Consider the following 27,655-nt stretch of genomic DNA (forward strand, 5'->3'; position numbering starts at 1 on the left):
AGCAGGCACGTGGGTCTCAGCTCCTCCGGGGTAGAGGGCTTAGAGCAGGGCTGGGCCCCAAACCACAACACTCCCTCTCTCTCACCCTCTCTTTCTCTTTCTCTCTAATCAAGGTTCAGGATGCAGACACCATTTTTGGAGAAGCTAATGACTCTGAGGGGGATGCGTGGAAAACGTTTAGAGCGCTGCCTGAGGTGAACGCCAAAGACCAGTCTAGCCTGTAATCTCTCAGCGCTGTTTTTAATGGCAGTACCAGAACACATTAGGCAGACAGACAGGAGAGTTGTTTCTCCAGAATAAGACCTTTTTTCTGTTCTGTTCTGTTCTATTCCATTCGATTCTATTCTGGCACAAACCAATCTGATACAAATTTGCTTTGCTGCTGAATTTAATCATATTACTTTGAATATAAAAAACATATATTTACATAATACAAGCAATCCTCTATTCACATATACAAAAGTGCACCTTTACCAGTAAACCTGCAGTTTAGCACCTGTTATTCATCATACAGCACCAATTTTATGGTCCAATCTGTGAAACCTGCAAAAAGCAGGCTAGCGTTGAAGTCCCTGTTTTAATGAAATTGGAGTTGGGGATGGGATGACATAATTTTAATAGCTGACATATGTAGTCCCTGGAGAATGAGGAGGGAAGTTTGGTTTGCCAGGCTGGTAATCAGGTCCAAATGCAGTTTGGTGGCAGTAGGTCATAACACAGTAACACAGTACTAAAAAAAGTGCTTTTTTCCGGAAGGCCTGATCACAGGGAAGAAAATATTAACTCAGTTTTGAAGTTTCTTTGAGAGCTGATGTTCGATCGTAGCTTTGATTCCGACCCTCATGGGGTCCACAGTGACATCTGGTTTGGACGCAGTATAATTAAAATGGAAGGGAACGTGATTGATTGCTGCAAATTTCAATGGCAGGGGTAAATAAAACCACTGAGCGAATGTTTCAGAGACCAGTGTGTGTCCGTCTACACACAGCTCACTTGTTTTTGATACCGGGTGTGGTTAAAGCTGGCATGGTAATGTTCTTGGTCCAGCCAAATGCTGCTTCATTCTGAGTCAATATTTGGCTATAGGATCACCTGAAAAAGCTTGAAGACAGATTTGGCTGTGATATAGCAGCACCGTGCTCTGTCATGGAATGACATTTGATCTGGACGTCATCACCTTTGAGTTTGGCTGTTGTAAGGCGGACACAGACAAGCCCAGCCTGTGTTCCTGTGAGCTAATCTGAAAGATAAGATGCACAAAACCTACATTTCACCTCAAGGCGGTACTAGAATCCAGATCTCAGGGCTACACAGAATCCAGGGCTCACGATCCAAAGCCTGCGTTCTCCGGAAGCCTCTACCTGGGCCGTTACGTCCATGGTTTCCATATACTGCAGCTACAGGGTTAACATAACAAGCTCCAAATTTTGGGAGTGCCCCTCAGTCCTGTGTAACACATCCTGTCCCATGGCAGAGTTCCCACAAGCCCTGTTTAAGTGTTCACGCAGGCGTAGCAATACTGCTGAATTAACTCAAGCTGTGAGCTGCATGATCTGCCCAGATCTGGCAGCAAAATGACTTTAATGGCAAACAAAGATTATCCCAGGGAGTTCTTTCACCTGCATCTACTTTTCTTTGCTGTATTAGTGACCATTACTGGCATTAACGAAATCCTTCTAGGTTCTAGGTGACCACTTAAGTGCTTATAAGAAGAAGAGGACCATGGGTGATTTATTTCTAACCTAACAAGAATCAATCTAACAAAAAATATTTCTTCCTCTCTCTCTCTCTCTCTCTCTCTCTCTCTCTCTCCCTCCCTCCTCTCTCTCTCTGTGGCTCTCTCTCTCTCCCTCTCTCTCTCTCTCTCTCTCTCTCTCTCTCTCTCTCTCTCTCTCCCTCCTCTCTCTCTCTCTCTCTGTGGCTCTCTCTCTCTCTCTCTCTCTCTCTCCCTCCTCTCTCTCTCTCTCTCTCTCTCTCTCTCTCTCTCTCTCTGTACCTCTTCTTGTGTCTCCATCTGTCTCTGTGTCTCTGGTAGTGATTATAAAGAGCTGGTTTGATTCCTCATTTCTGGTCTCTATAAAAACAGCAGCTCTGAACCAGCGGGTTTTCCTTCCCCAGACAGATGCGTGTTCCCTCGTAGCCCTCAGTTCACACTCTCTGTCTTCAACTCCAATCAGTATCACTCTCTCCATACAGCCTAGGTGCTTTTTACTCACATTTCACTATGTCAAACTTTAAATCTTTTTGACCCCGTGGTAATCACAGAAATGTACCACAGGGTCTATATAAACAATTTGGGTTCAGGCTTCTCAAAGGTGTGAAGACGGTCAGAAGGGTCAGCTCTGTCTGTGGTCGTTACTCAGGCGCCGTGTCATTGGCTGCTTTGTGAGCCGTAACCCGTTACTGTGTAATGAGGGGCGATGATGATGATGATGATGATGATACAGCAGAGCCAGCTGTCATTACCGAACACCTCCGGGCACACACACACACACACACACACACACACACACACACACACACACACACACACTGGGTTGGTTCCAGACTCCCAGGCAGCTCGGTGGTCCAGGACAGATTCTGATGTAAGACTGGTCTATTTTCCGAGTGAAACACCCTCCAGACAAGGACGTGTGGATCGGAAGGACTCGCCTGCTCTCCCATTACAGATGGACGGTCCTAATTAATTCTACATCATCTACACTCATAGATTCATTGTGAAGCCTAAAAAACAAAGTGAAGTGTTGGCGAGACGACGCTGTTTAGCACCTAAACTTTAGTCATTTACAGCAAAGTGTTGCTAATGAAAAACGCATCGCGGCATCGTCGACGTCAGAGAGCACCGTCCACCCACGTCTTCCCTGAGAGACCCTGAAAGAAGCATGCGTGTCCCCCGTCCGCCCGCTCCACACGCTAGTCCGCGGGGGCCACCAGGTAGCCGCTGAAGGTGATGTAGACGTCAACGTCGTCGCTGTAGACGGCGTTCTCGCGCTCCCGCTTGTACAGGCGCACCCAGACCTCGTCGGCGAGGTCCAGCTGCAGCATCAGACTCTGGCTCTGCATGATGGAGCGATCGCTGGGCTGGGCGTACAAGATGGCCTGCTCCTGCTCGTTACGCATCACGTGCAGGTACGTCTCCTTGAAGTTCCACGTGTGCACGTTGACGCTAAAGAAGTAAACGCCCGCCACGTAGCAGTGGAACTTGCCCTTGAACATGCTGAAGTGCTCGTCCAGGTTGACGAAGACGGTGTCGAAGAGCAGTGGCTGGTAGTAGTCCACGCTGTGGAGGGCCTTGCGCCGGCCCACGGAGAAGGCCGAGTGGTGCTTCTTGCACGGGTCTCCGGGCGCACCCGCCTGGCCTTTGCTGCCCTTGGCACCCGTGAAGCCCTTGGAGCCCGGAGGGCCTTCTGCTCCGGCCTTTCCGGGAGTGCCCCTCTCCCCACGATCTCCTTTATCTCCTGTAGAGGAGCAACGGAGGGGTAAAGTGACAGGAGGCGAGAGGATGTGTGAAGACACTACTGAAGTACTTGATATGAGAGTGTGTGAATTAGAGGCAGTGTTAATGGGTGAATATATAAATGAGCAAACGCATGGAATGAGTTTTATTATGAGCTGGGTGAGTGAGTGGACAAGTGAGTGAGTGAATGAGTGAGTGAGTGGACGAGTGTGTCAGTGAGTGAATGAGTGTGCACTTTAGTGAATGAGTGAGTGACTGAGAGGACATACCTCTAACAGCACCTGTTTGTTATGTAACATAAATACGTCTCATCTCTTACACAGCAGTAATTAAATAGGCTCAGTGAACAAGGCTAAACCATGCCTAACGTGTCATGACCGCTCACCATGACATGATGGCCTATCGCTGCTTATGGAAATGAGTGATCGCCTTTAGCCTTTATAGAAGCTTCATTTTAAACCCCCCTGTCGAGCTTTATCTATTGGCTGTTCCCTAACCCCAATGGAGCTTTAAACCCTGCAGTCTGCAGCGTGATGCTTGAATCTGAGACGCCCAGACCGCTCTCTCTCTCTCTCTCACTCTCTCTCTCTCTCTCTCTCTCTCTCTCTCTGCAGTCAGAACACAGGCAAACACAACACATGCTGCTGCTTGTAGCTCACTGCCACATAAGCACATTGGCTGCCAGGTTTGAACGCATGTGCAGCCCTGAAAGTGCCTCGTAGAACGGACTCCTCCAGAGTGGTGGGGTTTCTGACTAAGACGGTACTGGGGAGGCGGGCCGTACCACTTGGGGGGGTGTTTCCATGGATAAATAGTAGGTCAAGAGTTGGTTACAACCTTTAATTTTTTTTTTCAGAATGTGCATGTACAGGGAATTGTGTGTCATCTCATTGTGGTGTCTTCATGTGGGCATTTGTGAGACAAAGCCTGTGTGCGTATGAGAAACTGCTTGTGCTTGAGACTGACATGAAAAAGAGAGAGAATAAAAGAGAAAATGATTATCAGTGGGAGAAAGTAAGAGAGTGAGGGGGCGTGGCTTTAGGCAGCCGTTGGGGGTCATCTCTGGGTTACACCTGATATAGGACACCTGATATGCATCTGATCCCATCTGATTAAGTACCATAGATGAAACAGAAAAGGACTTTGCTGTGTTAATTAGACACACACGCTGAGCTCTACAGTTGCTCTCTTCATGTGTCGTTGGGAAAGTACTTTATAGATGAGTCACAGCCCCAGTGGATTTAAGCAGCTTAATTCATCTGTTTCTCTGAAAGATGAGACAACCCACATAAAAACGAAGCTATAACATCTACATGCAAAACCCTTAAGCTATCATACATGTAAAAGCTACAGCACAGCGTATGGTGATATTATTAAAAGTAATCAAAATAAATAAAAGTATTCTGTTTACAAAGAAAGAACTTCAAAAATTGTAAAATCATCTTGATATCTAAGTTGGCTATAATAGCTACTAAAACTACATTTTGTTATTGTCTGTATTAGGAAAATGCCCTTATTCCTTGAGTATCCCATCTTAGACTTACCTTTGAGAATGGTCATGTTAATGAATGTGCGGACCTCTGGCGTCTGATTGGCCACGGGGCGAGAGGCGGGGCTTAGAGGCGGGTCTAGGTGATCACAACACCTGCGGCAGTATTTTGGCGGCAACCTGGAGGGGGAGGGGACAGAGGCAACCAGGGGGAGAAGCAACAACGTCGGTAGAAAGAATCCAGACATGACCACACCTGGAGGGAGAGAGATGTAGAGATAAAGAGAGAGACGGAGTGAGAGAGAGATCACAGAGAGAATGAGAGAGAGAGAGAGGAGAGAGAGAGATCAGAGAGAGGGAGAGAGATCAGAGAGAGAGAGAGATTATAATTTCTCATAATCCTCTGTGAGGTCAAAAGGATATCCAATGTTCTCATTGTTGGTGATAATTGGTAGACCCTCAGAGTTATTGTGGCGAATGCTTGGTTAATTCATTAAGAAAGGACTGTTAAAAATAAACAAAGCTTAATCTGATAACACCATTAACTACAACATCTCCAGTGTGGACAGATCATTGTGAAATGGATTAACAAGTGATAGGACTGGTTTGCCAGTTTGAATTGAGCTTTGTATACTAAGGAGCTTTTAGATACCAGGCATAAACAGCACTGTGTGGAGTAAACACTGGTTCTGGTATTTGTCTAGTGACTGTGTTTATTACAGCAGGACGTCTGTCGTGAACCGTGTGTTTTCAGACTGGTGCCAGTAGGGTTGCCCACAGGAAGCTGCTCACTGCTCGTGATTTTCTGAAGTCCAGCAGAAAGGTTGTGAATCTAATATATTTTGACAAATGGAGAAATAGTGTGTCCTTGCTTGAAACTATAATAAACAGAGAAGGAGGGAGGGAGGGAGAGAGAGATGGGGAGATTGCTTTTTTCACTAATCTCCTCTCCTCTTCTAGTTTTCCTAAAACCAAATTCTCCCAGTTTGTCACATTATTCCCACTGTTACCAGTTTTGAAATCTCAGTGGTATTATGTAAATGCCAGACAGCATCTGCAATTGTACAGCACCAAAATAAGCTCTTTATTGTTATGATATATGTTAAGTGACATGTAGAAACATTCAGTGCAAATAAAAATCAATGCAACGAAATGAGAATTCTTTAACGTTGTTATTGATGTTTTGTGAGAGCTCGGTTACCAAACTTCTCCATTAGCTTTGACCTGGAAAAATGTGCAGACTAGTCAGAAAACAAGCGGCCTCAACACACAGGATGGCGGGTGAGATCACTTGGACTGGGTAAAGTCCAGGTGCTGCCAAAGTCAAAAGAGAGTCGGACAGCAGAATTAACCATTGGTCAACACCACTTCTCATTTCTGAACAGATTAGCAATAGCTGCCCTGATTAACTCCTTTGTTGATATTTTCTTGGGTGGCCTAAGGCTTAGGGACAGTGTTGTATATGGAGGTGCTTTTAAGCCATTCCTGCATCAGGGAAGCCCATATAAATGCCTGATAAATATTATTACAAATTGCTGAATTTTTAATGGAATATGTCCAGCCATTGGTTATTTAGCACTCCAGTATTAGCCATCAGTAATCCTGCCACTTTGGTCCTCCACAAATCCCTCTAATTCCAGTAATTCCACTGGGTGTAACTCACTAGCTTTTCAGTTCCAAATGTACTTACTTACCAACTCTATTGCCAGAGAATGCTCATATAAACTCAGCAGGAATTCAGTGAGCATGTTGTACTAGATTTCAGCTCTTCAACTAGCATCATATTAGTGTAAATGTTAATGCTTCAGTTTGGCGGATAAATTGTAAGCATGAAGCAAAGACCAGAGTCACGTCTGCGACTGCTATTTTCAAATATAATTTTTATTTTTGTCTAGCATCGTCTGGTTCTGAACGCAGGAGTCCAGTGTTGAAGGGGGAAGCAACTAATATTGTTTTTTTCTTTTTATAAAGTATTTGTTTATTGGTAATCTCTTGAGATGTTAAGATCCAACCCAAACACTTCGCTCAGGTTTGGCAGGCCCGATATATCTGTGGTGGTTCTATCACACAGGCCCTGGGCCCAGATCCACACTGCTGACAGATACTGTCCTCAGAAAACCTTTGCTTCCAGCCAGAGACTCAAACTCACAGGCTGATCACGGAGATGCAGCCAGTGTAATTCCTCTTAATCCAGGGATGTCAGACACCAGCCCAGAAGAATCAGAGTTTACTGCTTTTTCTGACTTTATTTCACAATCAAATAAACAAGTCCTTCACCAGAGTGACTGATGCATTTAAGACAAGTCATATTCACTATTATAATTAGTTTCATTAACCTTTATACTTATTATAGCTTATTAACTTCATGATCTTTTATAACTCATATTCATTTTTGCTATAGTAAAACACTTGATACATTAAGCATAAACTGTATTAGTCCAGGTTACAAATATGACACAGCATTTCAGAGGTCTCGATATTTAGGGACATCTTCTTGGCGCCCTCATAAATAGCCCAATAAAACCGTGTAAGAGTTATTGTATTCTGATCCTGCAAGCTTTGGCTGGATGAACTGTACTTCACATGCTGAAGCTTTGGGTTTATAAACGACAGAGAGAGAGAGAGAGAGAGAGAGAGAGAGAGAGAGAGAGAGAGAGAGAGAGAGAGAGAGAGAGAGAGAGAGAGAGAGAGAGAGGAAATCCACAGTGTTTTACACTGTTAGAGGAATGCTAAACAGAGTTTTGCGGAGGTTTTGCTCCCCCATTTTTCACAAGAGGCAGTTTTTGGATTTCTTTAGATGATTAAATACGCTGTCAACCTCTTTTTCTTTTTTCTTTTTGTTCTTTTTCTGGTTTTCTACTCCCCTTCTTGTTTCACTGGCCATTTAAAGTTTCGCTGAATTTTAAATTAAGGCAAGTTTAATTTGCAACATCTTTCTTGTACTCAATCAATACCCCTCAACCCCACCCCGCCGCCACCACCACACACCACCACCCACCACCACCCACCACTCGATTATTTATTTATGTATTTATCAATGAAAATGTACCATGCACTTAGAAATATCAAGCCTGCCCTTTCAAACACAGCGTGACGCCGCATTTCCTGCAGCGATATGGAACTACACGTTTGGTTAACAATTAGTATTTTGTTTGTTTGTTTGTTTTGTTTTGGGGGAGATGCATAGGCTACAGCACTAAACTTTAAAAGTTTAGCTACCATTCCCTGACTTTAAAAAAGCTATTATTAGTTATTAGTTATTAGTCTACCCATTGCCAAGAGCCTAAACAAGACAAGAAAATACTTTTAAACTATTCAGTAATTCCTGAATCTAAAATCTCCTTCAGAAATCCAGATGTTTAAATTCCGCAAAGGAGCCACGTCCTCACAGGAAACCACAGAAATGACTGGATAAGGTTTGGAGGTTGTATGCACGCATGTCATCTTTTGTACAAAATCATATGTACCCAGAGTCGGCAAGAAACGTTCAAGTCTCCTGGGATCTGAACATTAATCGAAGTATTTTTACGACTTTATTACCTGGATATCTTAATTATTTTGATGACGTGTCTCGCCTATATTTACCAGCTCTACTTTAATGAAAACCCGGTAAAGTTCAAATATTTCTATTAATTTTCTTAAATGTCACTTACCGCTGGATCCTCATGCAGCCGATACAGTTCCAGCGTTTTTTACGATCAGCTGCGACCTGAGCGCGTTTCACTGTCCAGGTCTCTCTCTCTCTCTCTCTCTCTCTCTCTTCTCTTTCTTCTCGCTCTCCTCCTCCCCTCTACACTATCATTTATCCTGTCGTTTCCCCTCTTTTGATGCCTTCTTTCAACATTTCCCTGAGGAGGTCTTAAATTAATATGCCGCGTTTATTCAACACACAAATCTGGGTTCGGCACCTTTTTTTCTGAACCGAAACCAGCCTATCCACCTGGATCCACAACCTATGCTTTCAAACGCGGTTTAGTAAATGTTTCTTGATCAGGTCTGAATGGCAATAGAATATTTAATATTTTTAACTTTTAGGCAACTCAATTTCTCAGTCTGGTCACAAGAATTGTGTGAACGCAGTAATGATAATAAGCCGTTTTAAGCTTAAGCTTCCGTGAGAAACGTCCTCACACTGACCTAAAAGTGATGGGGACATATGCACGTCTCAGTCTTTGTCTCGTCTTTGTCTTTGACATGGAACCCCAGACTTCCACAGTTCAATGTACAACTACATTAGCTGACTAGGCTAACAGTGAGTGATGTCAGGGGGCAAAAATGCTGATTATACATAATCCACAAGGGCTCCTCCAGATCGTTTGGGAGTAATTTACAGGATTTAGCAGAAGCTTTTGTTACAGTAACTCAAATTTCAACGCATCTAACTGATCTTCCAAGCAGGGAGTGATGTAATCTTGCTGTGGTAACTCTCCTTGAATGCTTAAATTAGGCTACTGGTGCGAGCTGTAATTAAATATCGGCGTTATTAATCTGCACCATTATGCCGTTGACATGGGTTTAAAATTCTACTCGTGGCTTACTACGTAGTTATCTATTTGACGAATAACGAGAAATGATCGTTATTCTTCTATTAATCAAATAATTAGGTAAGGACATTCACTTATACGGGACTGCAATGATTAATTTTGTTAACGATGGTTTAGGTTAATTTATTACGTAGTGTGTAATGTTCAAAGCATGAAATGGTCACATATTTAAACATATAATCGATTTATCGGACGCCGCAGACAAGCACTTTGGGAATAATAACTACAACGGTCTTTTAACTGCCTCTTCATTAGTGAAATGCGCATTAAAAAGAGATCAGCTATCAAAATAATGGTGCTGTGTCGAGCGAGGCTTTTCCTCAGTAGCATAGACACTCACATCTTGGATGCTGAGTGACTCCTGTGCATTGTTCATATCGCTCCTGTCTGGTCCGTGATGAGATGCAGGTCTTCACTGGTTCTGTGTTCACAGACAGCACCGCGTGTTTTCCCCTGTCAACTGGGCTGTAGGTTTGCGGCTAATTGGTTTTGCAGTATCTCACGCTGCAAACGGTCCTCACTTATGCTTAATGAGCGCGTCTGCGTTGTCAGATGTGGGCACTGTAAACAGCACATGGTGGACTAAGGACATATTTCAATAGTATATGTAACGCCAGAGAAACGCTATAATAACATAATTATTTCATGCGCACTTGAGAACACAATGGATAAGGTTATGAAGTAAATATCAACATTACAGCACATGACGAGCTGATCGAGAGTAGGTGTTTGGTTCTGATCGAGAGTAGGTGTTTGGTTCTGATCGAGAGTAGGTGTTTGGTTCTGTGTTAGTGATTGTTTTGTTGATGTTTGGGTAGATAATGGGAAATGTAGATGAACCATTGTTGATTCTCCTGCTGCCGCTTGCAGACTGTGAGATGGACTCAAACATCTCCAGCATCGTGAGTAATATCACGTATAGCGTTCAATATGCATAAATCATACATGCTGTGCATGTATGATCATAAGGTTTGTTTCTTTTTTTGCATGTGACTAGAGAAAATCACTTATGTAATGCCTCAAAATGCTCCTTCTACAAAAAATAAGAGCACGAGGTTTGTCAGTGTAAACAATAACTGGAGCCACCACAGGTCACAAACTACACCACCTCCAGTTACAGACTACCCCACCTCCAGTTACAGACTTCCCCACCTCCAGTCACAAACTACACCACCTCCAGTTACAGACTACCCCACCTCCAGTTACAGACTACCCCACCTCCAGTTACAGACTACACTACCTCCAGTTACAGACTACACCACCTCCAGTTACAGACTACCCCACCTCCAGTTACAGAATACACCACCTCCAGTTACAGACTACACCATCTCCAGTTACAGACTACACTACCTCCAGTTACAGACTACACCACCTCCAGTTACAGACTACACCACCTCCAGTTACAGACTTCCCCACCTCCAGTTACAGACTACACCACCACCAGTTACAGACTACACCATCTCCAGTTACAGACTACACTACCTCCAGTTACAGACTACACCACCTCCAGTTACAGACTACACCACCTCCAGTTACAGACTATACCACCTCCAGTTACGGACTACACCACCTCCAGTCACAGACTACACCACCTCCAGTCACAGACTACACCACCTCCAGTTACAGACTACACCACCTCCAGTTACAGACTACACCTCCACAGGTCACAGAATACACCACCATAGACTACACCACCTCCAGTTACAGACTACACCACCACAGGTCAGACTACACCACCAGTCATAGACTACACCACCACCACCACAGGACACAGACTACACCTCCACAGGTCACAGAATACACCACCATAGACTACACCACCACAGGTCAGACTACACCACCAGTCATAGACTACACCACCACCACAGGACACAGACTACACCACCACAGGACACAGACTACACCACCACAGGTCACAGACTACACCACCACAGGACACAGACTACACCACCACAGGTCATAGACTACACCACCATCAGTCACAGACTACGTGCAGATTAGGCAAACTGGACCTGCAGTTCTGTTTGTGACTGTTTTTTTTATCAGTCCCTGCCCTCTGTTTCACCCTCTGTCTCATTCTCTCTCACTCTGTCACAGTGTGAAACTCTCCCAATATTTATGTGCATTTCTGTGTGTGTGTGTGTGTGTGTGTGTGTGTGTGTGTCCATATGACTGAGTGACTGAGCACGAGTGACTGTGGTGGCTATTGTATGCACACTGTTCCATATTGTCCAGATACACTTCCGTGTTTTAGCTGCTGCCCTGTTTGCCTGTTTTTGCGGTGTTGTGTTTTGGTTTCGTACGTTTGTCGTGGTCCAGATCGGTTCCCCTTTCTCGTCCATGTCACTGTTCTGCTTAGATTTGTCCTCAACAAATGTCGCTCCTCTCAGCGTTTGAGTCCTGCCACTAATCACGTTAAAGTACACAGAACAAGCACCAAACTCGTGTCATCTGTAAAGTTAACATGTCACTACACAGGAAGAGTTTTTCCCAAAACCCCGTTGCCTTTCACCGCACGTACTTTCTGCGTTTAGTACATTTCTCAGGCCTAAAAGATTCATAAAATGTTCTATTTGTTGCAATCAAGGTTAAAATTACAATTGTTCCCTCTTATGCTGCGTCCAGGAAAGCTCTAGAAGTTGTGGATAGAGGTTTTTCGAATGTACCAATTTGTGCATACTGACCACACAATGTGAACGAAATATTCACAAACAGGAACAACGCCAGCTGACTAGCACATGTGCACAAGGCGTCACACACCTTCCTACAAGGCTGGGGTCAGGGACACAAAGGTGACGTGTGGCTGCGCTGGGCAATAACACACTAGTTCCACCCCTTTCATTTCATACATAAAATATTCAACCTTGTATTTATGTCTGACTCAATTTGCTCCAGACTCCAGTACACCGTATGCAGACATGATTAAGATGTTTTCACAAACTGATGTAAGCTGTAAATTCTGGTCTGCTGTATTGCCGCATTAACGTTAGTCCGCATTGACTGGTGGGCTTTAAGTGTGGGTGTGCTGTGTTAGGGCTGAGAGGGGACCCACCAGTGGGACACACAGTCTCTCTTCACCCAGTATAATGTGGCGGACACTTCTGTAATGACTTTACCTTCCTATGACCTCTCAGAGAGTATTCAGTGTTGTTACACTTCTGGTTTACCCCCGTGTGTGTGTGTGTGTGTGTGTGTGTGTGTGTGTGTGTGTGTGTGTGTGTGTGTGAAATGCTGGAAGTTCTCATATCTTTTGTGTCTTTTTCCCCCATTTAATCCTCCTACACTCTCTCTCTCTGATCATCTTCAACATCAGGGAGGACCTATAGATGCGTGTGAAGTCTGCCTCCCTCTCTCTCCCACAGCCAGGGCCCCCGAGACTTTCCCAGCCTGGAAAACTTACTGCCTCTTCATCACATCCCACTGCCACTAGTCAGCACACAGAGGGACAGGAAACACATCCACAGGAGGTTAAGATGGAGGAGGTTTGGTTGGGGGTGGTGGGGGTCAAATGTAAATGTTCTCATCGTGGTCCAAAACGTTGCTTCCAGGAGTAAGACGACATACAGAGGGCTGCCAGAGTTGAAGGGTGTTTCTCTAACTGTGTAACAGTTTATATCAAACCCATCTGGACTGTTTTACAGGGCTAACCACTAATGTAAAGTCAAACCAAGTAGCTTCAGAGAGAGGGGAAAGAAAGAGCAAGACAGAAGAGAGATAGAGAAGAGAGAGAGAATGAGAAGCGAACATGAGAATGTGTGTGTGTGAGAGAGAGAGAGAGGGAGAGAGAGAAGAGAGAGAAGTGAGAAAGAAAGAAGAGAGTGTGAGAGAATGAGTGAGAGAGAGGAAAGAGAGAGAGAGAGAGAGAGAGAGAGCAGAGATCAGAGCAGTACATAAATCGCTGCCCATCCCATTACTGAAGTATGGTAATAACACAGGATCCTTAGTTCTTTCTGTCTGTGTGTATCCGTATGTGTGTGAAACATTAATTCAATACACAGCAGGACTGGTAGATATGAGTATTTCCATTATCCAGAGTAATTCACACTAGCTGAGCACTTCTAGGTCCACACACTCACAGCCTGTGTCACGTCTGAGCAATGACCAAACATCAGAAGAATGTGGCAGGATTTCACACGAGCCGTCTGTCTCTGAACACCGCTGAGAGTCTAAAACCTTTCAAATAACATTTGCATTACAAAATGACAATAAAAGTATGGTTGTTATCACTTTTACCACAGGATGGCAGTATTGAGCAATATTTGAACAACATCAGCTTCCCCCACCCACATGAGACTAGCTCGTTTCCAGTTCAGAAAAACAGCCCTTTCCCTCACTCTCTGCCACCTCTACTAGGATAATCCAAGGTGATATTTCTTCATTTGAAAACGCCTATAAGTAATATGGAGTAATATGTCTGGGACAAGGGGTCGGCCAAAAAAACAAGCGTCGTTTGACTAAAGAACAAATACCTGTATGTATTTAATTTTAGCTGAGGGGAGGAAATGAAGCGACAAGTGAAACATTGAGGGGATTTCGCGTGAGCCATCATACGTGGTGTCTCGGTGTGTTTGTCCATCAGCCAGACTGCTGTGTCATTGATCTCACCCACGTACGGCCACGTACTCTCAAAAACACCCACTAGCTCGCTTCTGCACAACACACGTCTGAAGATGAACAAATCACACATTCCGCCATCTCCCCTCCAGTTCCTATTCTTACTCTTGAGAAATGCCCAACATTACTATGGTGGTAAAAATGTTTTTATTTTTGATGAAAGAATTTCACGGACTCGTGTATTTCATTCCTACATATTTCTCTTGCTCAGGTACGGTGCCCTTCTCTCTCTCTACGTTATACATACACATAGATCACGTCCACGGGGCAGTGATAAACGCAAATTTTATTTATTTTTTGTTGAAGAGCAGATTACTCTGAACGTAATGCCCTCGGCCTGAGAAAAACATTAGACAAGGGTTAGAACCACTGGAAGAGAGAAAAGTCTGTATGAACTCACAAAATTAGCAGATACTATCTGATTTGTTATTCGTTTTACATACATATATCTAAAAATATATAAGAGATACACACACTCCCTGGCCACTGTATTAGGAACACCATTCTATGACGGCATCACGCAGACGCCTCAAACGCGCATCTCCTCCGACGTGAAACCATGGTGACGTTCACGAACAGCCCCGCCCACACGAGGCACCGGACACCTATAGTCACCTGACCACCATCATTTGCATATCGAAGCAGAAAAACCTTCCGCGCGCCCAGCTTCGACGTCGTTACACATCCTGATGTTTGATGTGAATATTAGCTAATATTAGCTGAAGTTAAACATATTAGCTAAAGCTAAAGCTAATATGGGTCTGTATGACTGCTACGCTACTGCATTGGACAAATACATGAATGAGCAAGTGCACACTGTTTCCTAATAAACTAACCAGTGTTTATATATTGTAATAACAATAATTTAATTTTAAAAAGTCCTGAAAATAAAAGTTCCTTTAAACTCTTCAGAAATATGTCTAGAACGCATAAGTGATTGTACTATAGTGCTTCAGTTGTTTACAAATGCTCTGCTTTATCCTCTAATCCTAAGACTACACATCCCATAAATCAGTGGTGCAGACAGGAAGGGGGAGGGTTAATTGTTGAAAGTAGCTCATTGCTGAGTCGATGATGTCCTCATAAACTGATCTGGGATCAGCCTGGCCTGCCCTTCAGGAGGAGATGCTTTGTCTGATCCATCCAGAGAGTCTGGTGATGCGTGTGTAAACGCCGTAGTAGTCCGGTCGGCCACAGCCACGACCCCAGCTAACCACACCGGCCAGGAACCAGCGACCCGACAGTTCCTGGCACACCAAGGGACCTCCGGAGTCCCCCTGATATAGGGGGGAGAGAGAGAGGTGGAACGAGGGATAGACAGGGGGAGAGAAAGATGAAAGAATGGGGAGAAAGATATACACACACACACACACACACACACACACACACACACACACACACACACACACACACACACACACACACACACACAAGGAAAGAGAGACTAGATTTACACGATAACTTGCTCTGGTTAAGAATTAGAGCACCTTACCTGACATGCATCCTTTCCCCCACTGAGATAGCCAGCACAAAGCATTCTGGGAGTGATGATGTTACCGTAGGAACGTATGCAAGCATTCGCGCTAACCAATCGCACGTCGGCCTTCTGTAGGACGTCACTGGTGGTGCCTGAGAGATAAAGGTGAATGGGTGGACGGACGGACGGACGGACGGACGAATAGGAGCGTGTGCGTCTGCGTTAACCCACCCCCTTCTCGCCGCGCCCCCCATCCGGTGACCCAGCAGAGCAGGCCGGGGTCCAGCTGGTGCGTGGCCGGGGGCAGGCAGGCGGGCCGGGCCAGTGTGCCCACGGACACGGACCTCTCCAGTCTGAGCAGGGCCAGGTCGTAGTCGTGGGTCTCGTCGTCGTAGTACTGGTGCATGTGGATGTGGGAGACGCGTAGTGCTTCCTCCGTCTGGCTGGTGCCGCTCAGCCTCAGTTTACCCAGATACACCGTCCACACGGAGGGCGAATACAGTCTGAGGATCACAGGGTGACAGAGTCATAACGTAAGAATAAATTTCAGAAATGTGGTCGGTGTTTTTTAATGGAAAATTACGGAATAACTATAAAACTAAAGAAAGCAACACGCTCTATTCACCGGTCATCATAGAAACAGTGCGCTGCAGACACCACCCACTGGCCGGAGATCAGCACTCCACCACAGATATGCTGGCCTTTGATCTGCAGGCTGGCCTGCCATGGCCACTCCCCTTCCACAGCACTGACTCCGCCCACCACCCGGGTGCTGAAATGACTCAGGCCGCAGTCTGTGAAGATGTTCACACTTATGTGACGTTTTTGTTTGTGATTATTAAAGCCAGCCCTGTTTATGTTGATTGGGCACTAGTTGATGTTTATGGTGACATATTTACACAAAAAGAGCAGTTATAGAGGAGAGCTATATCTCAGCAATTGGATCCCACACACTGATCCTACTGCAGAATTCCGCAGAGACAATGATTTCTATTTCAGCCTTTCTGCAGTCTTCAGAACCCAAAAGATTAGTGCAAAACACACCTAAAACACTACTACACATCTCTCAAAACACAACTATACATCCATGCTCACTTCACAACACGCGCAATAAATGCAGACGCACTAAAAAACCCAAAAACAAACGGAAACGAATCGACAGACGCAAATCGACGGAAGCTGCTCACCGCAGTCATTCTCGTCAGACGCATCGGGACAGTCGGTGATGAAATCACATGCAGGGTTCGGTTTCTTCAGACAGGTGCCATCAGCACACATGTAAGTCATATCAGTACAGGGAACTCCTACACACACAGACACACACACACATGATTGGAGTGCAGTCAAAGTTGACTCACAAAGTCATACAGTGAATCACCACCTATTGACTTCATTCAATCTATTCAGCTACTTTAATTTAAATGACTGACTCCGCACAGTTAATGACTTTTGACAGCTTCTCGCAGACACACTGACAAAACTGCTCAGTGTGGGAGCGTTGAGAAGATTCTCATTTTTATATTCAATATTCATTTTTGTAGTAGGACTGCATATGGTAAAAAGGTTCAGAGTTTATATAACAATATCAGTAATTTGCAGTGAAAGAGACTGTAAGTAGCCATTGTGTGATATCAGTTCAACTTCTAAAATATTAAATATCAAAATATCTTAATGCTAAAAAATATTATCAGTAAAATATCAAAAATGCACTACAGCCATGTCCATGTATGGGGGAGTGTATGTCTATTTGTTTGCGTATGTGTGCATGTTTGCGTGTGTGTGTGTTTCTCCCATCATACCTTGTGTACAGTTCTCCTCGTCACTCCCCTCTGTGCAGTCCTGATGTTGGTCACACACCTTGTAGTAATCCACACAACGACTGTCCTCTGGGCACTGATACTGCCCTCTGCACACTGTACAAACACACAACATGTGTGACTAAACACGCAAAAACACTACAGGCCACAACTCAAATGCACACTTATGTACAGAAACATGTATGCAACAGCAGGACAATTTCACAATACACATACTCAAATATACAAAACACATCAAAACATTAGATATCTTAAAGATATCTTATTACTCAATAATAAACAGATGTGGATTTCACGTTTTTCAATAAACATATTAACTTCCAAAGGTATAGAAATAAACTGCAAAAGGAGGAGTGAATGATTTGTTAACAGTGGAAATCACCGCAGTTTCTTTCATCCAGACCATTGGGACAGTCAGAGATACCGTCACAAGCTGGAACACACAGGCCATTAACACTGCATAGGAACTGGCCAGGACAGGCTGAAACACACACACACACGCATGCACACGCGTACACACACGCGCGCGCATGCACACACACACACGTACACACGCACATGGAAATTATTTTGTAAAACATACAATTTTGTTAAAAATATGGTCCATACATGTGTGTGCAAAAGTGACATGTGAACTAACGATCTGATTGGTTGAAGATGCTGTAATGGATCTGGAGGCCGGGCCCTGTGAGTGACACCTCTGATGTCATGGTAACGGTGGTGGTGGGAGAGTGGAGGTAGAGACGCTCAGCATATGTCTGCAAAGCACGCAAACCGCACATTCTACACACACACACACACACACACACACACACACACACACACACACACACACACACACACACACACACACACACACACACACACACACACCAATATATAATGAATGAAACATCACAACAAACACAGTGTGTTAAGATGATGTCATATTTCTTGGCAGGCTTTGTTTTCACATGCTGTCTTATTTATTCTCATATCTAATAATATAAACATTTCATATTTTGGCTGCCTGTTGTATTTAATAGATATATATAAAGAGCATAAGCAGTCAAAGCTGAATATATATGTAATATTATAGTCACAGTACGGAGGCCCCCTGCTGGCCGCCCCTGGTTCGTCCCTCAGGTGAATTAGGGAATCAGACACCTGAGGGTCATTTGTCTGTATGTATATGAACCAGTTCACTGCTGGTTACTGTATCCTTCATTCGGATTATGTCACGGGTTTTGAGTTTGTGCACATTATCCATGAAATCCTCCATTTTCCTTGAGACGCATGGTCATTCATTCTTTGTCTGCTCTCCTCACCCATCACAACAATATACTCATATAATTATATACTCATATAATAATATATTCATATAATAATATACTCATATAATAATATACTCATATAATAATATATTCATATAATAATATACTCATATAATAATATACTTATATAATTATATACTCGTATAATAATATACTCATATAATAATATACTTATATAATTATATACTCATATAATAATATATTCATATAATAATATACTTATATAATTATATACTCATATAATAATATATTCATGTAATTATATACTCATATAATAATATATTCATATAATAATATACTCATATAATAATATACTTATGTAATTATGTACTCATATAATAATATATTCATATAATAATATACTCATATAATATTCTTAGTAAACAGATAAGGGTGTCGGAGTATCCTTTAGTGAAATCAAGGTTTCTGGTATTAAAAACACACTTCCTGTCTGCAGTGCAACCATGGTAGTGGTCTGATGTCCTGTGTGTTCTCCTGTAAATATTATTATTGACATCCTGGTAGCACACAGCAAGCTCACATTTGTCACATGGACGCGTTTCCTAAGTCAATATGTGGATGTGTACGATCAGGTGGATGTGGAAGCTTTGGGTGCCTTCGGAAATGACTGATGCGCTACACTTGACGTAGCTCCTCCACCCCTGGGGGGTGGGTGTGCACGGTAAAGCTTGCCTGCGGTTCTGAATGAGCCACCGGCCTTGGGTGCAGAACTCGGTGTAGCTGGCCCGATTCAGCTCATAACCCTCGAACTCCAGGGTCAGCCCATATTCTGCTGAGGGGACCTACACATACAACCATTTAAAAAGGTGTTTTTAGCCATCGACTGTCAGATGTTGTCCATCCATCAGTTTCCATTAAACAGCAGGTGTTACGTGCTGCTGTCATCTCTCACGGTAAAATGCCAGGTGCAGTTGGTATCGGGGGGGTAGTAGCCGGGGTAGAATGGGGTCTTCAGTGTGCCCTGAACCCCACCTTTTCTCTCCAGCTCAACGCTGTAGGAACAATCTATGACAGAGGGCACAATGTGTAAGCGAGCTCCCAGCAGCACGAGATATGATGTATACGACGTAACCAATCAAGTGCGGTAGTTCTGACCAATGAAATGAAGAGGCCTGTGGAGCTGGAATGTGCGTGTGTGTGTGAGACTCACTCCTGATTGGCCAAGCCTGTGCGGAGAGAGCGAACGGGTCCTTATAGTTATACTGTCCCTGCTTCCATATCACTGTCATCCAATCAGCTGAAGACACCACCTGCACCACCTGCTCATGCCTACTACAACCGTACAGACTGAGAGAGAGAGAGAGAGAGAGAGAGAGAGAAACTTTTAGAGAGTTCTGGGAACAACAGGGCCCAAGCGTTGGTCTGGACTCACGAGGTGATGAGGGCGGAGTCAGCCGGGGCCAGCGAGTCGTAGACGGCCAGGCGATCCCGGCACTCTGGCAGGAGCCACTCCACCCGCAGCTCCAGCTGGGAGCCCGCCGGGGCCTGCAGGTGCCAGAGGCAGGACGAACGTTGCGTGTTGGGTCCCCTCAGCACCACGGGGCCCTCGGGGGCCACCGACTGGTACCGGTAGCAGTCTGGTGAGAGGGGGAGACAACGACGGAGAGAGAGAGAGAGAGAGAGAGAGAGAGAGAGAGAGAGAGAGTGAGAGAGAGAGAGAGTCAGGGACATGGGTGATGATTTCTTGAGTGAAGAGTTAAGATTCCCTGGATTAAAAGCATCCACGGTTCACGCAATCTGAGCTGCTGTCAAAGCAACAGGCACCAGCCGTCATAGGTGGAGAGAGCCACCGAGCCCCCGGTGCCAATTACAGCCAAATTAAAGAGGAGAACGAGAACACCAGGGCAGAAAAAGTACGCTGATGAGAAACCCAGATGACAGAGAGAAAGCGAGTCCTTATGGTGATTATAACAACGGCTGTGGTGAGAAAGGCCACAGTAACAAACAACCCCCTGGCAAGTCATGAGAGAAGTGTTGATTCTAGACCACACACGCAAATAAACAGGAATAAACAGGCCGTACCAAACGAGGCTTGCAAAAGATCAACAGCTTTGGGGTTGGTTTCTGCAGGCAAACGATACAAAATGAGCAACAAATAAACATCCTCTGACCCTGTAAATAAACTTAAGAAAGAAAGAAACGTAACAAAAAGAAAAACCAGTGATTTACATAAGGCGTAATGCAAACAGCAAGCGTGTGGAACTGGTGCCGTGGAGCTGGTGGTGAGATCTTACCTGTGATGGAGAATGAAGGTAGCAGGAGGACGTAGCTGCAGTAGACAGCTCTGCCCTCAACATCTCGCTCTCTGAAGCTCTGCAGAGTTCTCCACAAGCTCTCGTTGACCCTCTGCACAGTGACCCTCTCAACATGGCTGTTGGGCAGGGACAGGACGAGCCAGAAGTGAGCCACTACACTGCCTTCCCTGTAGAAACGGGTGAGAGTGTGCTTTATCCGTCCCGCACCGGAGAGATCTGCAAATGCTCAGTAGTCTGGGGGGCCTGAAAGGATCTAATATTCCTTATCCTCTAATAGGATTCCTTCTTACCCAAAGGCGAAGACGGTGGTGGATTTAAAATAGCGAGCCAGGTCAGTGGCCTTCACCAGCTTCTCCACCTGGACGTGAGGATGTGACAGACACTTAGTGACACAGTTAGGTAGTCAATAATACATCCCCGAAAGCCTGTAAACCTCAAAGCATTTACATTAACACAAACACAGTGTTATGCTATGGTCTCATGTCTTTTGTGATACACATGTTGATAAACATTTTGAGTCAGCAGACACGCTGCTCTCCTACATATCCCATGAACCATTGCTCTTTACACTGACGTCTACAGAGCAAAATAAAATCAGATGTGGTCTTTGTAGTTCCAAATGTAAATCCTGCTGGTCAGTGGATGTGGGGTCACACCATGGCCTCCACCGCGCGTGACTCCACCCAGAAGGCCCGGCTGCTGTGAGATGAAAGGCCGACGGAGAAGTTCCTGTTCAGAATGGAGATCTGTGCTGTGTACTGCTGCTCCACCCGCACCTCCAACACCCACACCCTGTACTCTGGAGAGAGGGAGAGGGGGAGAGGGAGATACACAGAGAGAGGGGGACAGAGACAGAGAGGGAGAGGGAGAAAGTGTGTGTGTGTGTGTGTGTGTGCGCGCGCGCAACTCAGAGACAGACGGAAGAATGGAGTCATCGGTACAGGGTATATATACTGTATACTGCAGTTTAACCGTTCTGTTCAAAGACAGAACGTCCCTGTTTGTATGCGTTACTTCTGTTTACGAGAAATGCTTCGACAGTACAATATGATTTGGTCATGCCAATTAAACTCGTTTAAATTTCATCGGGGAGAGAGAAGCAGGCCCTGAATGTCACGCAGGGCAATGAACGTCACGGTCCCTGCAGCCACACTGACTACAGCGGCCGTGCGTCGTACTAAATACACCAAAAATAGCCCTGTTTCTGGATCTTTACACAGCGCTGTCAGATCTGGGTTGGGAGTGATCTCTTGCCAGAATGTATCGAACCACCAGTGACCCTGTGGTCATAAACTAATCAATGCTGCATATGCGTAGGAGTATGCATGAAAATCTAAAAATGAAAAAAGAGTATCCATCTACGAAGTGAAACACGGCCTACCTAGAAAGTACCAGAGCAGGACTGATAATCCAGCCAGAGTCAGGGTGGTGACGATGACGATTATCACGGTAACGCGCCTTGGGAGAGTCTCGCGCGGAGAGCGCGCGGGTTCCACCTGCGGAGCGGAGCCAAACGAACCCACAGCGAGTGTAACGTGTACCTGCCTCAGGTGCGCTACAGGCAGGTCAGCATTTGTGGTGTTTGAGCCGACACACAGCGACACAACGACTAACAGAACTGTTATTATAACGATACAATGAACGAGAGAAAGAAGAGATGAATATAGTGATTGATAGAAATGTTCGACCCACACTTTTGCACAAATAAAGCTGACAAAGTAATTACTGATCGTGATTTAAATGTAATCATGTTTTTTTTATACTTGCCATACCAGACTCGGTTTTCCGATTGTACCGTCCACGGTGTACAAAGAGTTAGCCGTATTTACACCATTCCTAAGCTCCATAATTCTAAAGAACTCCCCGTCCAGACCCGCTCATCTCCGGGATGAGAACTCGACACAGTCCGTTGATTTCACTCATTAAAAACGCTCATATATTCTAGCCATCTGTTTCCAGACATGTCAGTAGGCCTAATGACCTCGAATGGCTAAAGCGCGTACAGGTTCCGTTTTATTTACAGATCCAAAGGGCGCACTGGGTCAATATTGTCTTGTATCTAACGCTGTGCTTGGCCTGTGAGGTATTACAGCTATATCACAACTCCTGACAACACGCAGCTAGTTTTAATGTAACATTGAGAACTGTATTCGCCATCCTGTGCAGTCAACGCCCAGCAACACAGCAGCACCTGCGTGCCACGCAGGTTAACGCAGGTTAACAGGTAGGCTGTCAGCCAATGAGCTTTTTAATTGTTAAGACTGCCGGTATCTAAACGATTATATAGAAATTCTTTATGGATTAATAGTTAATAAATGTCATTAATGCGTTTAAGATGAAGCACTGTCGGATTCCTGTGATGTTTTGACACCCTCTGGCGCGTTTCATGTCAAAATTATTTAATATGAGAGTTAATTTGAGATAAATTTAAAATAACGTATAATTGGATCCTTTCTGCCTCCTAGTGTTGGAATAAGAGTATTTGCACAAAATGTATTGGGGCCGGTGTTACACCGAATTCTGCGACCGTCGAATTTTGTGACCGCAGAGGGCGCTATTTCGCAGTTTCAGTTAGTTTCAGTTCACAGGCACGAGCGCTTTACGAATGCTGCGTAAGCTACGCCGACGCGCTTTCTTTTCTCGTTTTGCTGCTGTCCACGAGCCAAAATATGAGAGATGCGTGTATTTACATTTTATGTCGTCTGTTAACAAGAATGTTTCATTACAACATTTTTACACGTGACGACAGGAGTAAAGTCAGCCAATACATACGCCTGACAATAGCAAACTTTTCATAAGTAAGTTATGTAAGCTGCTGTCATTTGGACCTCATTCCGAATGGTAATTATACACTTCTGAATAAAATGTTTAAATATAGTCTACTAAACGTTTTTGCTATCACTGTTTTCTGTTATTGTGGAGTCACAGTGGGTGATGTGTTTCCATGGTAGATGTGACAGATGTACCTTGGCATGGGGTCACCAGTTCTTAATGTGACCCCACTGAATTTCCACCTATAATCATTTTGAAAACAGCCATGTCTTTCCTGGTGACCTACCATCCCTTCACCTTAATTAGACAGAAAAAAAAAATTATGAATGGAATGGACAAGTGCACTTTGGAATAGGGGTCACCGATTCTGACGGCTGCTGTCTAAATATGTGACTGCTGTCCATCTCCATACAAACTAGTTAAAACCCAACCAAATGTTTTCAGGTGACTTACCATCCCTACACCTGTTAGCCAAAGAAAAACATTCATGAATGGAGTGGACAGACTGACCGTGGCATAGGAGTCACCCATTCTGACAGCTGCCAACTGGATCTGTGACTTTAATGTATCTTCAAAAAATATTAAAAGATCGTTTTAAAAACGTTTTAGTAGACTATATTTAAACATTTTATTCAGAAGTGTATAATTACCATTCGGAATGAGGTCCAAATGACAGCAGCTTACATAACTTATGAAAAGTTTGCTATTGTCAGGCGTATGTATTGGCTGACTTTACTCCTGTCGTCACGTGTAAAAATGTTGTAATGAAACATTCTTGTTAACAGACGACATAAAATGTAAATACACGCATCTCTCATATTTTGGCTCGTGGACAGCAGCAAAACGAGAAAAGAAAGCGCGTCGGCGTAGCTTACGCAGCATTCGTAAAGCGCTCGTGCCTGTGAACTGAAACTAACTGAAACTGCGAAATAGCGCCCTCTGCGGTCACAAAATTCGACGGTCGCAGAATTCGGTGTAACACCGGGATTTGTTTAACTGTTGTTTAACTGTGGTGGGGGTGGGGGGCATTGGTACACTCATTTAAAAAATGTTCAAGAACAGAGATTAATTAAGAAAAGCCACAATGTGTTTATAGCATCATTAGAGATGGCACACTATGTACACTGGCACTAAGTAATCACACATGCTATGTGTGTGTGTGTGTGTGTGTGTGCGCGCCTCTATTTCAACACATTTCAAAGGAAGGCAGAGGCAGCGAACTGTGAATAGGTGGAAACATCTTTGAGAGTGTCAATACCCAGAAAAGCATTTCCAGAAGTTGATAAAAGTAACAGATCTATATCTAGCACTGTATGATGCAGACATTAATCAGACATTAATCAGACTCCAGAATAAAAATCCAGTGACCTGCTACAGACTACCAGCTTAATCTGCAGGCCTACACAATTTCCCCATCAGTTTGTACAGTTTCCTGTTTCCTGGGACAGTCATTGACTTCAGATTTGAGGGAACATATCACACTTCGATATGGACCATGCCAATTTGATGTGGTGATCAAATATGTGCAATTTTTAAAAAGGTGGACAGGTTTAAACCTTAAACAATGACTCACATCGCCAAAATAGTGTTACCTGTGGAATAAGCTTGGTGCATAACAAGATCTTCTATAAATTGCATGTTTCTTAAATAATTATGGCATAATTAATTATGTTATAAGTAATTATGGCATAAGTAATAATAACATGGTATAATAATTATGGTTTTTGCTCATCTCTGCTATTTTGATTGGGGTTTTTAATTAATTTTTTTGCATATCTCATTTGGTTTACCCCATGAGATTTCACATCAGCACAGACCGACTGGTGCTGAATGGAGGGAGAAATGCGACCGTGGGCTGATCCTGTGTGTCAGCCCTGCAGGCAAGTAAATACGACCGTGGGCTGATCCTGTGTGTCAGCCCTGCAGGCGAGTAAATACGACCGTGGGCTGGTCTTGTGTGTCAGCCCTGCAGGCGAGTAAATACGACCGTGGGCTGATCTTGTGTGTCAGCCCTGCAGGCGAGTAAATACGACCGTGGGCTGGTCCTGTGTGTCAGCCCTGCAGGCGAGTAAATACGACCGTGGGCTGATCCTGTGTGTCAGCCCTGCAGGCGAGTAAATACGACCGTGGGCTGGTCCTGTGTGTCAGCCCTGCAGGCGAGTAAATACGACCGTGGGCTGGTCCTGTGTGTCAGCCCTGCAGGCGATTAAACATCAGAAGATCCATTACTGCAGACACAGTCTGCTCAGACTACGGCCCGCACAGCCTTCTGGGAATGCAGAGCTGCTGCTGGGGGCTCTCCTGCACCCCACGTCTCACATTCAGGGGTTTGGTTTGTGCTTCCTCAGTGAGGTTTTGATATTTAGTTCTTTTGGAGCTTGTTGGAGATGTTAGTCCTCCAGAAACCTGGTGTTGGGGCTAACAGCATCTGGGCTGTTGCGACTGGTTTAGGAAGTGATGTCAGGACCTCGCTGCCTCAGTCAGGACCTCGCTGCCTCTGCACCTGTCCCGCCCCTCCCCAGAGCCTGCGGGAAGGCAGTGGGGATATGGTTTAACGTGCTGTGCTGAGCCTCCCACCTTTACCCCAGAGATTTATATTTTATGATGTGGGTAGGAGATATGCTAAGCATAGTAAGGACAAAGTGAATTCACCCTGGTCGGGGAGCCAATTATTCGTATATTTTTATTCATTTATTCATATATTCATATTCCTGTAGACTTCTAATGATAAATAGCTGCACATGGACATCATAGTCATCAGAGGTGCTGGAGTGAAAGGCGAGTCTTCAGCACAGTGCTATAGCAGAGCGCAGTGTTTGGATCTGTTCAAGGCCTTGTTTTTCTTAAAATCTCCCTAAAGGTTCCTCTCTTCATGATCAGAAGTCAGACAGAAACTGACAGACACTTTTTTTTTTAAATGTCAGTCAAAAGGACTTTGTGGTGGAAAAGTCTACTGGGGATTTTGTTACATAAAACATTTAGTAGGGGAAGTGAGTTCTCCAGGCCAGCAGGACGTCACTTGGTTTCAGCAGAAGCGAGAAGTGAACCACAGTTTTTGTCTGTAGTTGTTCAAAGAAACCAAACCTCTCTTATCTTGGAAACACAAAGCTGTACCTTCTGATCGTTTCCTTTGGTTTTTGCCTTGTCAGGTAAGAGATATGTTTTTTTTTTCTTGACCATTCCTCTTTGAACCAAAATGGCTATAAAAAGTGTTTTTAAATTCTTTTTCTATTTGTAAGATCAAGTTCAGTAACTTATATAGTAACATATAAGCTCAGGGGATTCGTCAGCAAATATAGAGCGTTTGTGGCTTCATGTCTAATGAGTCGTACTGAACCCTCTCGTAGCTCTAAACAAGGAAACTGCAGGAAGTAGGAGCATTGGGTAACAGGATGTGTGTGTGTGTGTGTGTGTGTATGTGTGTGTGTGTGTGTGTGTGTGTGTGTGTGTGTGTGTGTGTGTTAACCATGACCAACTTAATGAGCCATCCGCTATATCCGTGTACTAACACATGCATTTAGACACATGTGTCTTAACTTTAGGAACAAACGTATGTCAGGGTGGATCAGGTCACCACATAATGGAGGAAATGTTCATGTCACATATCACACAATTATAAAGAGGTTGTGAAACCAGTTTATTTTAGCAGAATTGGTTGCTCAGTGACCAATATAGCATGATGTACATACTTTCTAAAATAATTAAATTAAACATAAATTAAAATTTGCTGCATGAAATTTGCCCTCCGCATTTACCCATCTGTGCAATTAGAACACACACACACACTACTTATTACTAGGGGGCTGTGGTGCACATATGCCCAGAGCGGTGGGCAGCCCTAGCCTGGTGCCCGGGGGGCATTTGGGGTTAGGTGCCTTGCTCAAGGGCACCTTAGT

General features: G+C 44.4%; 3 protein-coding genes across 4 annotated transcripts in view; 1 reads left to right on the forward strand and 2 right to left on the reverse strand.

Moving 5' to 3' along the window:
• Positions 1-370: 370 nt before the first annotated feature.
• On the reverse strand, positions 371-9,938 carry c1qtnf6b (C1q and TNF related 6b). 2 transcript variants are annotated; one of them, XM_077015738.1, is made up of 3 exons: positions 9,831-9,938; positions 5,002-5,202; positions 371-3,458 (listed from the first exon to the last, which is right to left on the reverse strand). In XM_077015738.1, the coding sequence occupies exons 2-3, from the start codon at positions 5,192-5,194 to the stop codon at positions 2,914-2,916; spliced, it is 738 nt and encodes a 245-aa protein (XP_076871853.1). In that variant the 5' UTR covers positions 5,195-5,202; positions 9,831-9,938; the 3' UTR covers positions 371-2,913. The 2 variants fall into 2 exon arrangements, with proteins under 2 accessions (XP_076871853.1, XP_076871852.1); XM_077015737.1 differs by lacking the exon at positions 9,831-9,938 and adding an exon at positions 8,600-9,138.
• A 4,374-nt stretch (positions 9,939-14,312) lies between these two features.
• tmprss6 (transmembrane serine protease 6) lies at positions 14,313-23,134 on the reverse strand. Its single transcript, XM_077015763.1, has 18 exons — positions 22,760-23,134; positions 22,369-22,483; positions 21,644-21,786; positions 21,278-21,345; positions 20,967-21,154; positions 20,755-20,796; positions 20,105-20,309; positions 19,883-20,019; positions 19,625-19,737; positions 19,405-19,514; positions 18,039-18,181; positions 17,781-17,879; positions 17,381-17,494; positions 16,769-16,885; positions 16,207-16,375; positions 15,813-16,084; positions 15,597-15,733; positions 14,313-15,381 (listed from the first exon to the last, which is right to left on the reverse strand). Exons 1-18 carry the CDS (start codon positions 22,832-22,834, stop codon positions 15,220-15,222), a joined length of 2,409 nt encoding a protein of 802 aa, XP_076871878.1. The 5' UTR covers positions 22,835-23,134; the 3' UTR covers positions 14,313-15,219.
• Positions 23,135-26,749: 3,615 nt separating this feature from the next.
• Positions 26,750-27,655, forward strand: part of LOC143522066 (uncharacterized) — a 29,531-nt gene continuing 28,625 nt past the window's right edge. The window contains exon 1 of the mRNA XM_077015740.1: positions 26,750-26,908. The gene's annotated coding sequence lies outside the window, so the exon portion shown is untranslated. The remainder of the gene's footprint in view (positions 26,909-27,655) is intronic.

The sequence above is a fragment of the Brachyhypopomus gauderio genome, chromosome 8 (assembly GCF_052324685.1).
Source record: "Brachyhypopomus gauderio isolate BG-103 chromosome 8, BGAUD_0.2, whole genome shotgun sequence".
Lineage (NCBI taxonomy): Eukaryota > Metazoa > Chordata > Actinopteri > Gymnotiformes > Hypopomidae > Brachyhypopomus > Brachyhypopomus gauderio.